At 30.7% G+C, this 20444-nt stretch overlaps 1 protein-coding gene and 1 long non-coding RNA gene across 10 annotated transcripts in view; one reads left to right on the forward strand and one right to left on the reverse strand.

The window, feature by feature from the left end:
* The window catches only part of LOC127719525 (uncharacterized), a 125118-nt gene that overhangs the window by 78853 nt on the left and 25821 nt on the right, over positions 1-20444 (reverse strand). For all 9 annotated transcript variants that reach the window (XM_052225766.1, XM_052225733.1, XM_052225712.1 and 6 more), the window contains exons 4-20: positions 19680-19730; positions 18972-19090; positions 18638-18856; positions 18090-18131; positions 17529-17615; positions 11007-11103; positions 10035-10106; positions 9302-9336; positions 8668-8825; positions 7821-7961; positions 6753-6910; positions 5895-6011; positions 5233-5345; positions 4466-4517; positions 3609-3778; positions 2786-2873; positions 373-483 (exon numbers count right to left, since the gene is read on the reverse strand). In XM_052225766.1, the coding sequence (XP_052081726.1) occupies positions 373-483; positions 2786-2873; positions 3609-3778; positions 4466-4517; positions 5233-5345; positions 5895-6011; positions 6753-6910; positions 7821-7961; positions 8668-8825; positions 9302-9336; positions 10035-10106; positions 11007-11103; positions 17529-17615; positions 18090-18131; positions 18638-18856; positions 18972-19090; positions 19680-19730 (1830 nt within the window). The remainder of the gene's footprint in view (positions 1-372; positions 484-2785; positions 2874-3608; positions 3779-4465; positions 4518-5232; positions 5346-5894; positions 6012-6752; positions 6911-7820; positions 7962-8667; positions 8826-9301; positions 9337-10034; positions 10107-11006; positions 11104-17528; positions 17616-18089; positions 18132-18637; positions 18857-18971; positions 19091-19679; positions 19731-20444) is intronic.
* LOC127719695 (uncharacterized) lies at positions 12957-16014 on the forward strand. The gene is made up of 3 exons (XR_007990457.1): positions 12957-12981; positions 14658-14697; positions 15843-16014. It is a non-coding gene; the product is annotated as an uncharacterized LOC127719695 (long non-coding RNA).

Genomic DNA, 20444 nt, shown 5'->3' on the forward strand with positions numbered 1-20444 from the left:
ACTGAACATTTTGTATTACATTTAGTCTATATGCTCTTTATCTTTATAGCTTTAACAGATATAAATATCACACTTTTACAAGTATATATAAAATCTCAAAGTTTGGAACTGACATAATAAAAATTACTAACATGGTACAACTGAGTATTATGAATTTCTAGACCAAGCATCAACTCATTGGTTGATACAGAAGCTGAGTTATATGTAACACTACATTACAGAGTTTACTATTGGGTGTATACAACAAGGTCATTACAATACACGACCAACTCAATACCAAACAGCAGCCAAGTTATCCAAATGACATGGGAAAGAACCAGATTTTTTTTTTCAGAACAAACAAAACATAGTTGTCATGGAAACAATACTTACCTTGGTTACATACAGGAAGTGTGGATGGAAACCTTCTGAATCCAAACGACAAACTTGATTGTCATAGCGCTCATCACAAATCACACTGCTGACTCGGATGTCATCCATCAACTATAAATATCAAAACAAACTCTTATTTTTTGTACGATTTGTCCACAATTTAAAAAAAATTGTTTAACGTGTAGGTAATTCACAAATACAAATTTCACCTCTAATAGTCTTCCTCAACTTTGTACAGGCATACTAAAGATTCCAAAAATAAAAATAACACAATTTTTTTTAATGTTTTTTTATGTCTTCACCACCAAATCTTTGATAATTTTAAATATCAACCTAAAGGCATAAACTGAAATGGGAAATAACTAGAATATGTGTCCGTTGGTCACAATGCCCTCTAAAATTATCAGATTTACTTTGTTGCATGACAATATGGAGGTGGGTATCAAATTTACTTAAAATATGTAATTTACAGAATTAAAATTGTTAATTGTAAAGCCATCTTAATTGTAAAATGGATCTATTTTTGATTTTGGTCAAAACTTTAAAATAAGGACCAGTTTTGAGCCAAGAAAAAAAGTTTTTGTGAACTATTTCAAATTTGCACATAATGTTTGGAAATGCATAAAATTAAGACATAAAAATGAATTACATAAGATTTTTGACATCACAATTAAGTCATAATATGCATCATTTTCATGAAAACAAAGAAAACTCCAGAATTTATGCAGTTTCGCATCATTATTTCCATTGTGGAAACATTGTGTGCATCCAAGAAACAACAAAATAATTTCAGAGAAGCTTTATTATAACTTTTGACATAATCTCACAAAATATAAAGTTGTTTCTTGGGTGTGCACATACTTTTCCAATCTAATATATACTAAAACATTGATGTAAAACAAGGAAATTCAAGAAATTTTCGAGAATATACAAATTTAGTCATAGTTTGTTGCCATGGTAACTCGTTAAGTGTGAAATTTGCTTTTATTTTCTGAACACCTTGTACCTTAGTGTAGTTATGACTGATTTAAGAATATATATACTGTAAACCAACTTATTTTTGCGAGCGATTTATTGAGCGACTTTCCCGAGTAGAAAAATAACGCGAATATAAATGGTGGCTAATATGTAAAACTTGGAACTTTCCTTAAGTAGCTTCATCAAGTAAATTAGAAAATCACGGAATTAAATTGCCGCGAAGTTGACTAGAAAGGGCTAAACGCGAAATAAAGTATCCGCGAAAATAAGTTGGTTTACAGTAGTAACTTTTCGATTTGCACTAATATTTGGGCCAGATAAGGGCCTTATTGCCCCTACTCCTTTGCTTATCAGAATTTAAAAAGAGAACAGCTCTAAAAAAACTTTAACTAAAAAGCAAAATCTATTTAGCTGATTATTTGAAGCAATGCAACAAAGCTCCATCTCCATACTCTTCTTTTGCTAAACAAACAAATAAAAAATTCTGCATTTCATTATTGCTAACACAACTTAAATTACACAATTTTCTAAATACGATCATCAATTCATAAGAATGCTGCTCAGATTACAACGAACTGTAACGAGCTTAAATCAAAGAGCTTAGGCACTACAGCTTGAATCAGGTGATTTTACCTTAGGGCTGTTTTAATAAAACATACATGGTGCCCTGGCAAGGAATTTTAAAAATCTAGTAACAACCCAAAGAAGTAATTATGTAGTCTTGCATACATTTTAATCTTGTACAGCATCATAATTCACATTCATCTACAGTAGAAATATCAAGTTGTCTCCCTTGGTCCAATGTATGTTTTTATGAAACAGCCCTTAGTTTTATCCAAAATTCACCTGAGCAATATTGATTCTAATATTCAATGATCTATAAGCATCAATGATGAGTCTATTTATCCATTTTTTTTTTTAAATTGACTACTTAAAAAAAAAAAACACATATTGTATAACACAGGGTGGTTCCGAAAAATCTAGCCTAAAGCCCACACTGACTCACTTCATTCCCCTCAACCACAATCATTGGACCAGAATATACCTAGTGATGATGCAAAATTATTTATTCCAGAAATTCTTTAATTTTCAAGATGATGCAAAGCTATTTATTCCAGAAATTCTTTAATTTTCAATTCTATCTTTTAATTTAATCTTTATACTGATTTTTCTAAACTCAATTCAATGTTCAGAATCAAAACAATTATCCACACTGATTTCCTAAAATCCGTGATTTCTTTTTTACATTGAATAACCTTTAAATAACATGAGTTGATTTCAAATTACATCCAATTCTATCTATAGGTACGAAACCTAAAATTCCAAAACGAAAACAACATCAAAATTACTTTACAAATGCATCATTATTTTGAAGTAAGGTTCAACAGAAAATGATCACTTTACTATATGACCCTACAGAACATATATATCTTACATTATCAGACTCTTTCTTCTGTCTTTTGAATGATTTACTGTAGTAATGGATTACTCCTGTCTTCTGTACAGCTTGTGATATACATCGCCTGCAAATAAATATGTCAGACATATTGGATTTAACAAATTCAGACATCAACTATATTGCAATTATATGTCAATGGATATCTATATTCAATATTAATTTAAGGACAACATGAATATTATTAAAAATAAGATTATATCAGCAAATTGGACAGGAATACTGTGGATTCATTCATTTTCATGGATTGAGGAAAACTAGTCTTTTCACCGATATTTAATTTCGTGGGTTTCCCAAAATCTGTATATAGTCCTTTAGAAAATGTGTACTTTGTTGAACATTTAAATTCCTGGTTAACCTATATCCACGAAATCCACAAAAAAATTGTATCCCCTGAATAGTATTCTGGAAAGTCATGTCCAATTAGCCTTTCATCATTTTTTTTTATAAGTCTTTTAACTTCATACAAGTAACTCCTGTCACAGTAAAATGATTCTCATAGTACTTATCTAGTATATTGTTTTCATTACAAAATTATCAATTGTGTACTGTACATTCAGAAATTATTACGAGGTTTTTATAAATGCGAATTAAGCAACTGGGTGAGATTGGCAACAATAAGAACTCGCATTCTGATATCACATACATTTATCGGTATGCAGATTTTCCATTCTTCAAAAATTGCAATAATAAATGAACTCATTAATAAATGAATTTACAGTAATTACTTATTCAGAAAGGTGTTAGAAGTTGTCTAAAAATATTGACTTCCAAAAAATATTTTGAAATGAAGACAACAAACCTTGGAGTGACAGCTTTTGATTCTAATTCCTCTGTTGTGAGCTGATCAACATTTTTTACTTCATCCACATCATATGATCTAAGACCTCTGAATATCCAACATACAATGTCATTACATTTGATTGTTACTGGGTCTGGTCTGATCTCTAATGCTACATTTACTTCATGTACCTGTGAAATTTGAAGTAAATATACCTGATAATTGTTTTTCAAGTAGAGAGAGAGAGAGAGAGAGAGAGAATCAGAAAAAAACTTTACTGCATCAATTTTCATTAATACTTTCATCATGTTTAAATTTTACATTTTCTCATGATAAAATTCAATGAATATTGAAAATGGGTCCGTGCAAAACAAATTAATGTGAGATTGAATATCTAATGCAAAATTAAAGCCTTCTGTAGATGGATAAATGAATGTTGATTTCTCCTTATTTGTGCACACTTTTCTCATTTGGTTATGACATGGACAGGTATTTATCACAGGAAAAACTGTGTTATAACTTTTAATTACACAAATCCCAATACCAGGGATTTCTATATTGGCCCTTTATATAGAATGTGTCATATATCTTAATGTTTTTTCCTTAGTTGGAGATTTTGGTTTTGATAGCAGTTCTTTTGATTGATTCTGTAAAATTTATTCACAACTTTTATACACTCAACACAATTTGGAGCTTAACATTCAATTTTCTAGATGACTGTTTGTATGTGTTGGTAGGTTGATATATCATTGATGCTTACTCCACATCATTTTGTGTTCATTTTTACAACGTATTCATGAACAATTCAGAAATATAATTTCTATGTATAGAATTGACATTGTCCAGTTTCAGTGTAAAAGATATCTGTGTAAACTTACCTGTGGTTGTGTTGATACCACAATAGCACCAAATACTTTTGGCAAAACTGAACTGAAATGGAGTACAAAATCGATAAGTATAACAATAAATTTGTATTGATGAAGGCAGAAACAGTTGTTGTTAACAAATTTCTTAAAACTAGTCAGTTTATTTACGGTAAAGTAGAGCTATTGAAACAATTGTTAGGTGCCAAAATAAATTTTGCTTAGATGAAACAGCTTAATTTATGTTTCATTCTAATAGAGTATGTCTTTTGAATAATTTATCACAATGTGTGACAATATAGTACTGTAAATTCAGAAATAATTGTGATGTTTTTATTATTGCGATAAATGCGACAGGGTTGTAATCGCAAAAATTTAAACTCGCATTTTGAAATTTTTTATATGAATTAATCAGGTATTTTTCTCAATATCGCAAAAATCAAAATCACATTTTAGTCTAAAGTGACAAAATCGCAATAATAAATGCACACAATAATTTCTGAATTTACAGTACTATGAAATATATAATCAGGAAGAATGCTTTTGGCATTTAAAATGTTCACCTGAATTTTCAACACATCAAAAATCTGTCAGTTACATTTTTCAAAATGGTTTTATAAATACTGCAAATGTCAACTAAACAATCAAAACATCAATAAATACTCAAAATCAGATTCAATTAATATCAAAATCTTATGATAAAAATTGAATGTAAGTTGTATGATTTACAAGTATTTTACTGATAATTTTTTTATGGGAATCCCAATTCTGTTATGACTTACCTAATAAAATAGAATACACCTGGTGCCATAAACTGATGCACAAAGGCTGAGGGAGCATCTCTGGCCTGTCCACTACAGAATCCATCATCTATTGGCTTGCCTTGATGAGATACCTGAAAGAATTGGAAATATTGTCACATGTATGTTCTGAACATGATCATAAAAAAATGAAAGAAAATAAGTGGTCTTAGAACACCATGCCCCACTCGTAATTTCACATAACCTATTGTGACTTTTATAACAACAGCCCATTAGAAACCATCATCAATATTACTGCAGCAATTTCTAAAATGTTACTGCTGTAAAAGTCTCTACATTTTATTTGTTTTATCATAACAACGTTAACCCTGCATAACTGAAGTATCTATTTCAGGGATTCTATTGAAATTGTAGCTGGCTCCCATCTATAGTCTTTTCAATAGTGTTTGCTTTACTGCTTTCAAACATGCATTGAACTCTTATATATCTATTCATTCTTAAATACTATAAATTAGCATAATCAATATAACCTTATTTATTTAGTTGAGAAAATCTTGTCGATTTCAATTTAACTAATTTAAAACACCTATTGATTACAACTATTTTTGAGACTATTCAATATGTGACTACAATGCATAAGTTTCAGCTTTATACAAAAGACAATAGCAACCCAATTGACTTACTTGAATGATATCATGTGGCTTCTTACTTGACTGCCAAACCCACCAGACTCTATCATTAGGACGGACAGTGATCACTTTGGGTTCAAATCCATTGTCTGTCAGATGTATTGTGTGATTCTGTAAGAAAGTTAAAAATAATTATCATTTATGGCTAATTAGTCTTTTATTACTGTGGATTCATTATTATACATTGGATACCAATTTTCATGGATTTGTGGGTACAGGTGAACCACAAATTTAAAAGTTCAACGAATTACAAATTTTCTACAAGATTGTATGCTGACTCTGGCAAAACCAAGAAATCAAATATCGATGAATATGTCATTTTTCTAATCCTGCGAAAATAAATGAATCCACAGTATGTGTTTGTACTGAAAAGTTTCTCAATATTATAAAACAGAATCTTCAAATGCAGTTAGGATTTATTAACTTTACATTAACTGATTCACACCTGAGGAATTTTTAAACCGTGGATATTCAAAATTTATTTTCAATTTGATTTCAAATTACCTAGGTTACAGCATAGGCTATTTGTGTTATAACTTATTTTTTTAGAAAAACGTCAGCTCGACTTACATTTCATCAAATTGAACAGAAAGTGTACTTTGAGTTAATTGAGTTTCATGATAATCAGCTAAAACCATTTTGTATCCACCTTATCATTTAAAAGTAGATTCACTTTGACTAAGGGCTATTCCATTAAAATTGATATGGGTATATAGCAAGGGACTTTAAGTATCCCTTCCTAACCTCCATCATCCATTTTAAAGGAATAGATCTTAAATTAACTGAATAAGTCAACATATTGAAAACTTTTCATCATAGTTATATTTTCTCAGTTGTTAGTAGAGCTATTACCTTTGGTCCAGGGTTAACTATTACTGAACATGTATTCATGCTATCTGGTCCATTCACGATTCTGTAATTATACACCCCTATGGTTGTATATTGCGTAGTTGCCAGACCCACACTTGTACAAAGTCTGATGGCATCCTCATTAAGGTGGTGGTATTTTTCTGTAATACAATTTTTCTACCATTAACAGTAAAACATTAACCATACAAGATTCAAATGAGCATTCAGATGAACTTAGGTCAGGTTTAGGAATTGTTGTCAGATGTTCAGACTCCTTGGTTTTTTTCCTACGAAACAGGGTAAAATATTTTGCCCCATAACACCCATTTTTCTTTTCATTTAAAATTTCAATAGCTCATAAAAGGTCATTTACCAAAATTTAAGCAGATTCTAGATTTCTTTTCTTTCGATTTGAGACCCAAATAATACCAATGCTAAATATAAGCTAAAAGTCTGAGTCAGCTTTTCCCGCCATTTTAAAAAAATTAAATATCTCAAAAAGGAGCTCCATAACCTATCAATATTTTTAGCTTATGTTGTTCCTTAACTAATGCTCTTCTGACTTATAGTATCAATTCTAAATTCTAGAATTTTTTAATTTCACCTAAGTTCATCCTTAAGAACCGATAAATATTTTTTTTCAAACTATATTTGTCATATATTAAGTTTTTTTTGACATTTTAAGGAATTTGGTATGGATGGCACAAATCTTTGATAGTTTCTGATAAATTTTCAAACACATTTCCTAGGCTCAGGTCGATGTAGAACTTTACATACTTATGTGGCCTTGAAGACCATTCATTGATTGACCTCTTTGATGTGTCTAGGTTTTGTTTGTAACACTGGCTTGCTGTCTCATTAACACATATACTACATGTAGCATCCATTGTATACTAATGTTATAAATATAAAATATCTAGTCTTATGCTAAATTTTTTGCAAATCTAAGTTTCCCAAATATTAGTTTTTTTAATTATAATCTCGAAACTTCCTGCAAATTTAAGTTACCATAAATATTAGTTTTGTTATTATAATTCTAAACTTCTGACACATTAAAATTTATTGACATACCATTTTCAGAAGTGGGTAATTTAGCGAGTGGGTTGAGCATTTTATCAACTTCAGATATATGAAATATGTGGTTTCTTTCAAGACTTTCTTCAGCATCCCAGGTCCACCAAATTCTGTCTCCTGTTTGGGCATTCACAACATCTATAATCATAAAATCATAAAAATAATTTAATTGAATAAAAGACATTTGTATAACCTGCTGTAAATGAAATGTAAAAGACCCTTAGTAATATATTCAAGAACATTTTCTATTGTTGGGATTTACAAGCTATATATTGTTCTAGAAAAGAGAGGGAGTTTCTGAGCAACAATCTCATCGCAGAATGATAGCCCTGAGATGAGATGTAGTCAAAAAACCTTTTAGAGTTTGAATACCATAGATAATCTGATTATCACTATTTTCTATGCAATGTCAATTACATTAGGCTTATGACATCATCACATCTTCAGTCTACTCGAAGTAAAATGAACACACAGAAAGATTTAAGGCAAATGCAGTAAAATAGAATAAAACAACTTTCATTTATTAAATCATAGAAGGATATTAAGGAAGATGAAATTTAACAATCTCTAAAAAAAATCTTTTAAGGATGTTCAGTTTTCAACAAAACAAAGAGCATGCTCTAGAAATGCTCTGAAAACAGCTGAATTTGGGAATTAAGGATCGACATAAATACAGACACTATACTGCCTTGGTCACTGACTGGTTGGGGCTATACAAAGTAAAATGACGGATTCTTAAATAATAACTGTAATCTATATGTCTATACAATCCATACTGATAAATAAATCCAACAGAATATGTCTCTATAAAATCCAACTTCAACTTTATTAAAGTATCTTTTACCTTGCGTAAAGCCTTTCTCTGTTAGGTCTACATAGTGTTCTTTCTGTTTAGGTTTGACTATAATTGTTCCTATGTATTCTGCAGCTTCTTGGAAATTCTGATCTGAGTAATAATAAACTCCTGGTGTGTAGAATTCATGGGACAGTAGGCCTTGTTTACTGTAAATAATAAAAAAATATATAGAATTCATGGGACAGTAGGCCTTGTTTACTGTAAATAATAAAAAAAATATATACAATTCATGAACATCCAATTTCTTTTCTAGCAGAATATGATTTATTAGATGACACCACAATTTAAAAGAAGGAATTTACTCAATTCCCTCAGGGAAACACGAAAATATAAAGCTGAGTTTTGCATTCATTTTTGAAAATCATTTTCCATAGTGTGCAAAATTCTTACTTTTTCCAACCTCCCACCCTCCTCCAAAAAATATGCATCACACATTTTCAATAAGAGAAAAACTGTACTCAGGAAAAACAAAAAAAATCAGGAATGTATAAAAAGTGTGCACAAAAATTGTTGACCCTTTATGAATATAGATTGTAGCTGAATTTTTCTACTACAAAATGTACCTTGAAGTTATTAGATTCAGAAATATAAAACCTGCAATCAAAACTAATCTTAATCTCACCTCGGAACAGAGCTTCTGAATCCATTCTGTACAGGCTAAAAAATTACAGAAAAGAGACATGTTACATAGATTTACAAGAGAATCATTTATTATCAGAAATCCCAAAAATCTTAATGGGATTTTAAAAAATGATATGCCATAGGAACTTACAAAATAAAAAATTCTTTGAATTTTTATTAAAATCCAGTCACTGATTTAGGAGTTGTGGAGAAAATCTGTATATCGTCAGAGGGGCAAATAACACAATGATCACTATAAAATCCTGCTTTAGTAAATAGGGGTTTTACAATCCAAAGGATGACTAAAATAAGATAGCTATATTTGATATCATATAGGTAAAAGATATCTTGATTTGACTCAAACATTTTGTTATTTAACAATAGTGTTAATATCTATTCAACATGTTTAATAATATATTAAAATCATGAAGTTGACAATGAAGTTCAAACTTCTGTTTATTTTTTATCATATACTAATTAAACTTCAGCCAATCAGAAGACGTGTTACATCCAAAATTAAATTATTTAAGGTTGACTATGAATTTAAGCGTTTGAATATATACATATTTTCTATAAGCCTGTATTCAGAATTGGTAAAAGTCCTGAAACCAAGTATCAAAGAAAATGCATTTTTTCCTCAATCCTCAAAAATTGGTAATAAAAAATAATTGATCCCACAGTATTTTAAAAGTCTACAGGTCAATTTTCAGACAAGTTCACGACAATAAACTAACTTCATAAGGTTCGTCATCTCCATGTTCACCATTTGGTGCCTCTATCTGGTATACACTGTGAAGCTTCTTACACTGAAACAATATAAACATTATTTCTTTATTTACTGAATGTTAAATTGTGTCAACACTTCATACAAAACAATTAAAGAATTGCACTGAAGATAACTCTTCATTTGGTACAAAAATACAATTTGCAAGTGTTTTTACTGAACCAAAGTGAATTTTATTCTTCTTCAAAATATACCTACAGGCCATTTGAAAAATATTTTTAGGATTTAAGAAACTAAAAGAATGAAAATCATATAAATTATCTATTGTAAGCATTAGTCTATAACAGATTGGAAGAATTTTAGATTCATTCTGTATATAGCTGTATAGCAATAGTACGGTGTGCTTTTGAAAAATATCTTACATTTTGTTTTTTGTTAGTTTTTTAAAGTGTTTTTTTTTGGGGGGGGGGGGGGTTGATAAATAATCTGGTATCCTTCCAGCAGAAATATCATCTGTGCTGTCACTGTGACATTTAAACATGTTATAATAAATGTGTCTGACCAATGATATCTATTTTTCATATAGTGTTCAGTAAAAATAATTATTAACAACAGCTCTATCCTAATAGATATCTGTATGAAATCAAAACATTATATGAGTCATCTTGTCGCGAAATGCTTTTTTGGGTAAAGGCTATTGCTAAGTATTAATAGCTAAATGATATAATTTTCTATTGGCAACCAGTGTTCTTCTTAGATCACATTCACTGTAACAAATTTTTCTCGGGTTGATGTTTCAATTGGCATTGGTTCCCACATTGAAGCATAATATATTTTATACATATATATCAGAAGCGTATATGTATAAAATAAATCTAAATGTGAATGTGCATTAATTTTTGTACTCATCAATGATTTTGCACACATGTATGTATATAGATATAGCAGATTGAAATAAAACACAAAAGTATATAAAACTTACTTTAAATTTGTCCCAAAACCACCAGACTCTGTCACCCTCCTCTATCAACAAAATCATTGGCTGGAAGGATCTGTCTAATAGTTCTACTTTGTATTCTCTGAAAAATTACATAAAATGAAATATAATATAGGAAAAGTTGTTTTACTTTTATATTTTTTTTCTTAATCACATGAAGTTTGTATGTAAAAAATTGAATTACCCTTTTAACAAATCAGCACATCTTTTAATTAATATGTGTACACATTCTTACAAACACAAGATCTTAATAAGGTAATTGTACAGCAGAATAAAGAAGTAAAACATGTTTGTAACTGGTCAGTTCATATTGAATTTTACCTGCAACTAGTAAAAAAATTTGAACGTATTGAAAATTGATATAGCTAAGGTGAAGTAACAAGCTTAAAATGACATTATATATCATAACCCGGGCTTGACTCGGGTTAATAGTGAACCTTTTATTATGTGCCAGCCACACGCCTATTTTACAGTTGAGTGATTTTTTGTATGTCCAGGTAGTATATAAGGCCAGGTGACCTGAGTAGTATCCTCTTTTATTTCAAGGCCGCACGCATTTAAGTACGTATCAAGCAGACCCTGTTTGATCAATACACGTGTCTATACTATAGATTTTCAAATGGCAAGGTCTCGTAGACCATCTTCTTCAGAATCTGAAGATGAAAGAAACTATGAGGAGATTATGAAGCTTTTTGCTTCCGAGGATGAGTTTGACGCAAGTTTCTCCGGGTTTTCTGAAAATATAAGTGTGAATCACGCTTCAAATACACCGGAGTGCATTCAGATTTTAGATAAACCGGATATAGATTCTATTTCACAAACTGAGTACAAACGTAAAAACTAATAAGAAAACAGTGGTTGTGCCTACAGAAAAAGGACCTGGAAAAGGTCCAGGCAAAAATAAGAAAGGCAAAGCACCTTTGAAAAGAAGTATTCAAATTACACAGGACGAACCGTCCGCTAGCTGTAGTAAGCCAAAGACTCCCAGAAAAACTTCTAAAAGTAAACAAGCTCAAGCCGAGCAAAATGAGTTACTGAAACAATTATTTGCTGACTTATCTAGTAATATTGTGTCTGCAATAAATGTCAATAGTAGTGGTACTGCAGGTCCAAGTAGTGACCCCCATAGTTTTATACAGGAACTTGAAGATAATGACGTTAATGAGGTCGAAAATGACCAAAATGTTTTCAATTTGTTTGAAACTGATGATTTGTCTGAACATGAGAGTAATGTTGATCCCACACAACTTGTCGTTGAAAGTGAAGACGAGGAGTTTGATTATGAAATGCCAAAAATTTTTGAGGACGATGAACGGTTTGATTCTGAGGTCAGCCCTTCGATAGCATCAGTCATAGAAAAAATTTGTAAGAAAAAGTCGGATGTTACATCTTTGACTAAGGATAGCAAGATACCTAGCAATTGTAAAGCTTTAGTACCACCACCTGTCAACCCAGAAATTTGGCAATTTTTAGCCCGTAGAGCTAAGACTGAGGATTTGATTTCTCAGAATATTCAAAAGCTAACAGGGGCAGGCATGGTCCCTTTGATTAAGGTGGCGGAATTATTACGAGGGAAAAATCCTTGTATTAAGACAATGAGAGAGTTAATTTCAAGAGCTATTTCTATACAGTGTAATTTGCATTTTGAGTTATCTATTAAAAGGAGAATGAATTTGAAGCCTCATATTGAACGTAAATTCCATCAACTGTGTAACAGAAATGAGGTCGTGGGTGAAAAACTCTTTGGAGATGATATTAGTAAAAGACTTCGGGAGATTAATGATGCACAAAAGATAAACAAAACTTTCAGTTCAAAAAACTACAGAGGCCGATCCTATCGGCGAGGGTACCGGTTTGGTATGTCAAACCCAAGAGGCAATTTCAGAGGGCAGAGCCACTACCCAAGAGCGTCATACAGGCAACCCATGATGAATTCGCAATACAGAAGAAAAAATTGAAGGTTGGTATTATATGTAAACATGTTGAAAAAGTTGGCTTAAACATTGGTTAATTAAAATATCATATTAGAAATTGGAAAAAATTAACATCAGATAGTTGGGTATTAGAAACAATTACTGGTTACAAAATAGAATTTGATGAGATACCAGTTCAGAAAATAATTCAAAGACCTATAAAATTTAATAAAAATGAGGAAAGATTAGTTGATACAGAGGTATCTGATATGTTAAAAAAGGGAGCAATTAAAATTTCACACCATGAGAAAGGTGAATTTATTTCAAATCTCTTTCTTGTAAAAAAGAAAAATGGAACATTTAGACCAGTTATTAACCTGAAAAAATTAAACAGTTATATTCAGTTTTATCATTTTAAACAAGAAACTCTTGAAGTTATTTTGAAAAGCATCTCTAGAAATGCATTTTTTACAAGCCTGGATTTGTCCGAGGCATATTGGTCTGTAGCGATACACGAAGACAGTAAAAAGTATTTGAAATTTATGTGGAATAACAAATTATATAATTTTGAATGTCTCCCATTCGGAATAGCTTCGGCTCCAAGAATATTTACAAAAATCATGAAAGTGGTATTTTCACATGTGAGACAGTTAGGCATTAGTTCTTTCTTTTATATTGATGATTCCCTATTACAAGCACTTTGTTTCGAACAAGCAAAAAGAAACACGCATTTTGTAAATGATTTAATAGAATCACTAGGTTTTTCAATAAATATAGAGAAATCAAATTTTATACCTTCACAAAGAACAATGTTTCTGGGATTTATTATTGATTCAGTTTTGTTCAAGGTATTTTTACCAGAAGATAAAATACAAAAAATTATAGAAATTTCATACAAAGTGTTTGAACGGAAGATAACACAAATTCGTACGGTTGCCCAATTAATTGGGTTATATTCTTCATCTTATCATGCAATTACACTTGCACATTTACAGCATAGATATTTGGACATTGACAAAACAAAAGCTTTACAAAAATCTTTTAAAAATTTTAATGCTCATATGTCTTTGTCGGTGGAGAGTAAAAATGAGATTTTATGGTGGATTCAAAATATTAAAAAAGAAAATGGTTGTCCAATTTGACAAGAGCCTCCAAAAGTTTATTTACAAACTGATGCGTCGTTGATAGGTTGGGGTGCAGTATTTGAGAAAGATTGTACCCAAGGTAGATGGAATATAGATGAATGTCAGAATCATATTAATGTGTTAGAATTAAAAGCAATAATTTTGGCATTGCAGGCTCTTTGTAGATCTGTTAAAGATTGTCATATTTGTGTTAGAACAGACAGCGCAGTAGCGGTTGCATACATCAATAATCAAGGGGGATCAATATTATCGCTTTTAAAACTTGCAAAAGAAATTTGGTTTTGGAGTACTGAAAAAAAAGTATTTATATCTGCGGTACATATCCCAGGAAAACAAAATATACAACCAGATAATTTATCTAGACAATTTAAAGATTCTTCAGAGTGGAAACTAAATAGTTCAGTTTTTGTAAAAGTGACTTTAAGTTTATTTAACCCAGAGATTGATTTGTTTGCGTCTCGTTTAAACAAACAACTGCCAAAGAATGTTAGTTGGTTTCCTGATCCAGAAGCTTATGCTTCAGATGCATTTTCTCTCTCTTGGAGTAATTTATTACCATATATTTTTGCTCCTTTCAGTCAGTTGCCAAGAGTCCTACAGAAAATAGAAGAGGACAAGGTAAGGAAGGCATTAATTATAGCTCCTGTTTGGACCACACAAACATGGTTTCCAAAATTATTAGAATTATTGATTTCTACTCCACTAAAATTACCAAATTGGTCAGATCTATTAACTTTGGCTCACAATGGTCAAAGACATTCAATGAACAAACGAAGATTATTCCTTATCGCTTGTACTGTATCCGGCGATATCTCATTGATAAAGGCTTTTCAAAAAGAGCTGTTAGAATTCTCTCCAAATCATGGAGAGATTCAACCAATAAACAGTATGAATATGCTTGGAGGAAGTGGATTTTGTGGTGTAGTAAAGAACAAATTAATTCCACTTCTCCATCTGTGATACAAATTTTGAATTATCTATCTTTTTTGTATGAAAACAAAAAAATCTTACAGCTGTATTAATTCTCATAAATCAGCTATTTGTCAGACTCTGACATTAATGGGTATGGCTGTATTAGCAAAAGATAAACACATAACTAGATTTATGAAAGGCATTTTTAATTTAAGGCCGTCTTTACCTAGATATACATTTACATGGAATGTTGGTACAGTTTTGAAGTACTTATCACAATTATATCCAAATGAGAATTTATCTCTAAAAATGTTAACTCTGAAATGCATTGCATTATTTGCATTGTCATCAGCTCAAAGATCACAAACACTTGTTAATTTAGATCTGAGATTTGTATCTGTAACAGACAATTCTTTGATTTTTAAGATACCAGTTTACTAAAAACAACTAAACCAAACAAATCTAATTTGGATGTTATCATACATAAATATCAAAAACAGGAAATTTGTCCTGTTAGATGTATTAAACATTATATTTTACGGACAAAGGATGTTCGAAAAAGTAAAAATTTATTCATTTCTTTTAGAACATTCAAACGTGTTACAACTTCAACTATTGCTCGTTGGTTGAAAAGAGTGTTAGGTAATGCAGGAATTGATATAAACAAATTTAAGGCACACTCATATCGTAGTGCTTCAACTTCAGCTGCTAAACAAGCTGGAATTTCACTGAATGATATATTAAAAACTGCTAACTGGAGGTCAGCTTACACTTTTCAAAAGTTTTATTTTAAAGATATTGAAACTCCATTGCCATCATATACTGAAACAGTATTTAATTCTTATTTATAGCTAGTGGTTTACAGGAACTGTATGGTGGACCAGGAGGATCAGCTATGGTTTTTCTACGTACATGTTATGATGTATCTAGCATTTCTGCGAGATGAATGGTTTTTGGACATTCCATTTGGTTTTTTGCAACAGGAGTTTGCTGACATTTGGAGTTAAATTGAACAGTTTTAGTCAATAGCATTAAATTTCGAGAACGTTTGAGAAGAAGCATAGAGAAAATGTGATAATTTAAGAACAATGAGAAAACAACAGTGTTATTTTGTTATATTTGTTACATGTGAGAGACATTTAAAAGTGAACTTTAGAGTATTAATTGTTTTCGGAAGATTGTAACAGATTTTAGTTTTTGAACATAATAAAAGTTATTATGAAGCTTATGTCTTTATTCCACAAAACAAAGAAATATTCTATTATTTCATGATAGTCATTGCAATTCTGGGTAGTTTTGGAGTAATGTTATTGAGACAAAATGTGATAATTTATGATCTACTACATGTACATATTATGTAGAGTGGTAGTTAGGTTTTCTACTAGAGGATGTTTTATATTTGGTATTAATAGAGACTGTTTATGATTTTGGTATGAAAACAGAAACATCTAACACATGGAATAAAAAGATAGAAGTTAGACATATTGGTGATTGTGTATTCTCTTTCGTACAAGTGATATACATGTATGGAGACAGATGAATTTTCTTTTTATCTGCAGTTATATACTTTGATATGATTTAGGCTCATACATAGATACTTGTTAAAGTATGAGAGACCAATTGTTTGGTTATGGTGATTGATGTTCTTGTTGTTCTTGTTGGTATTTGCATTTTTGGCTGTAAAGAGTTCACTATTAACCCGAGTCAAGCTCGGGTTATGATATATAATGGACCATCATCCAAACATCTGTGATGTGATGGATGAAGGTCATTATATGAGGAAGCCAAGGGCTTCCGAGGGTTAATAGTACCCTCCCTAGTGAAAACCCATTCCCGATGAGGTTTGATATAAATGCAAATACTGGTCGTGTTACTACCCATTTACACTGGAGATTTTACTGTTTGCCTCAAAATAAAAGAGGATACTACTCAGGTCACCTGGCCTTATATACTACCTGGACATACAAAAAATCACTCAACTGTAAAATAGGCGTGTGGCTGGCACATAATAAAAGGTTCACTATTAACCCTCGGAAGCCCTTGGCTTCCTCATATAATGACCTTCATCCATCACATCACAGATGTTTGGATGATGGTCCATCATCCTAGATTAATCCGTGTTCCAACTGACGAATTTTAGATTTCATGCCTGCAATTTTTAGAAAAGAAAAAAAATAGTAACACCTGTATGAATTTAGGTGTAAAAAATACTGGAATCACATAATCATAAGCAATTATACTGATTCACTTTAAAACACATCCTTAATTATATGGAAAATGTATTTATTATTAGTCATCACCACTGTTTCATTTATTTAAAATCAGAATCATTTGTGTTGGTTTTTTTTGTGTAGTTAGTTTGCTGTCTCGTTTGTTAATACCACACCTTTTATTCATAATCAACAAATTTACCAGAATTTTTATAAATTGCTGTTGGTGCCTGAATCATAGACATAAATATGGCAAAGTTAAATGAACATGTATAAAGCCAACAAACAAGCAAACTATTGTCTCACATAGAGGGGAACATTACAAACCTCTGTGTTTCTCTGACATGTACAGCACAATGGTGAACTTTCTCAACTTCTCCACTCTCAGTCTGGAAAAAGTATAGGCCTGGTCTCCTGTAAATAGAAATGGGTAAATTAAATATAAGCCATATTGATTATTTTTATAGTACTATGAAAAAGTGTTATAAGATATTCAAATGCAACTTGTTAGAACCTCACATCTGATTGGAAAACATCAAAATATTAAAGGAATCCATACCTACCTCGCAGATGTTAAGCATAACCAAAAAACAAAGTTATTTCAACTAACAAGTTGAGATATCTTCTTTGAGAATATAAGTTGGCACTTGTAAAGTTGATGACTGATTTAAGCAAGTACTCAATTCAAGATAGATAATATTCATAATACTCCATCAAATGATAACAACGAATCATAAATGGAACCACAAATGATCAATCGACTTTTCATGAGTAGACTGACACTATAAATGTGATCTAGTATAATCACTCAAAGAAACATTGTTAAAATTACAAGGAAATCTCTAAGTACATTTACTTAAAAATATGCATTAAAAGAATATGACTTACGTGAAAGTTTGTCTGAAACTTCCTGTTACTGTTTTCACAACCCTGCAAACAAAAACAGATAATCATTGTACAATGTATTAGGGTGACTTTCAACATTGATGAAATCATATCTTAACAAACATATTCTAATATAACAAAAGATTTTCCTAAATATTTATTGAATGTAAAAAAAAAAACACTTTAAGGTAAGGTAAAATACTGCCTTCTAACCTTATTGACATACACCACACATCTCTCTTTTTTATTCACATTTCTTTTATTCTTTAAATCATTTGTTATCATAAATTTTAAAACAGTACAGATATATGAAAAAATTGGACTAAACATACATGGAGTTTACTATTTTGTATTATAACTATAGTTGACACACTTAAATTAATCTCATACTCTTAATAACAGAACAATTTTCATATAAAAAAAATTTGTTAATCTTGGTGTAAACAGGGATAAAATATTAAGATGTTTTGCAAATGTCGTTTCTGTTGTTATGCACAGAAAAATAATATTAGTAATTTCTGTATGACTGTTTCAATCAAGACAAAGCTTACTCTGCATTTTCTGCCTCCTTTTTAAAGCATCCTTTCTCTATACAATATTTGACTTCCTGTACAGAGTGAGGGGCTGTACACTGTTTCCACTGCCATTTTATAGAATGGCCCTGGTCTATGTATATCTTCTTTGGATTAAACCCATCATCTGTAATTTCAGCCAATAAATCTGTCCTTCTTTTTACAACAACTGTCAACGGTGTACATCTCACATTGTTTCTATAATACAAATTGAACAAATTTATACAAAATTTGTTTTTAAAAGTGTACAAATTATTAAAGTCTCAATTACCAAATTTTCTAATTTATTTACCTTCAAGTTTAGTACACTTACATGGCAAATTTGTATTCTCCTTCCAAGTTAAACTGTTGATTATATTTTCCTTTACATTTATTTGCATCACAGGAAAAACCACCAATAACAGGACGTAGCTTGTCCCCATCATGTATCACCTACAACAATAAAAAATCAAATGCTGAAAACCAAACTTTATCAACTCTTCAGTATAATCAAAACATGTGTTAACCAGTCTTAGACATTCTATTTATTAAAATTTTCATCAAGAGTTTTAAAAAATGTCTTCTGTTTAATCATAGTGATCAAAATAACTGCTTGACCACTACCTTGGTCAACAAGTCAGAAGCCTGTAAATCAGCGGTTGTTGTTCGTTGCTGTCTGTTAAACTTGTGTTTTTGTTAGTTTATCATTAATGGTTTTCTCATTTGAATTGTTTAACATTTTCATAAAGTCAGCACCTTTTATAGCTGACATATTCAGTTTGGGTTTTTCTCATTGTTAAAGGCCTGATGGTGAAATATAGTTGCTTATATCAACATCCTTTATAATCTGGTGGATAGTTGTCCCATTGAACGACATCTCCTTATTTTAAATAAAGTGTAATTTTTTCTCATTTTCTCACTTTTGTGTTGTCTTGCCTTAACAAGAGTGTCTAACAAATTATTTTTTCTGCAGTTGTTCCAGAAGCAGAGGCAAGTTTATGTATGAGATTTATTTCAAACACGGGACACCAGAAATACAAACCTGAATAACATTATTTGTTGGTCTTGCCTCCTCATATAAAAACGTAACCGTCTGAAAAAGAAAAAGTTTTTAGCTATAATCATTCCATCTCAAGAAGAAAAATTAACAAAAGCACTAGCTGCTTGTTTCTAAATACAATTTTATACAATGTGAATCTATATTGTACAAGATGTATTATTTTCATTTGAGAAAATTATCGTTTATTCTTCTACTTATAATTTGGTCAATACCTAAATTCAAACTGTATTTAAGTCAATACTTGAATTATTTTGAGAGCAACCAACTTAAATTATGAAAAAAAGTTGAAGTAGGGTGTATCTTAATAAAACAAAACATCCTTTCTTTTTTATTTCATTCTTCCAAAGCTCTGTAATATATGGACAATCTAAGCCATTTCTAGAACAAAGATAAGACTTTTAATTAAAAATTTGGATTTGTTTGTTGCCACAAAAAGAGACAATTTCACCACACTTCCAACATCTTTCAACAGTTATATTGACAAGCAGGTACCATTTTCTGTATTTTTCTTAAACAGGAATGGAGGTGAGTTTTTTTGAGGCTTTGAAGAAAAATATCCATTACTTATATTGAAAATAAAAAGATCTGATAGTTTTCATTCAAATTGCAAATAATGTGTAGCTTAGACAAAAAGCTGCCTCAGGTGCTGGTAACAATGTGATTATCAATTCAAACTGTTATATAATTAATAAAATTATTCTTTACTAGACTAACAATCCTCTGTGAAGTTTACTATTGAGCAAACAG

This window comes from Mytilus californianus, unplaced genomic scaffold, assembly GCF_021869535.1.
Source record: "Mytilus californianus isolate M0D057914Y unplaced genomic scaffold, xbMytCali1.0.p SCAF_1, whole genome shotgun sequence".
In the NCBI taxonomy this organism is placed as follows: domain Eukaryota; kingdom Metazoa; phylum Mollusca; class Bivalvia; order Mytilida; family Mytilidae; genus Mytilus; species Mytilus californianus.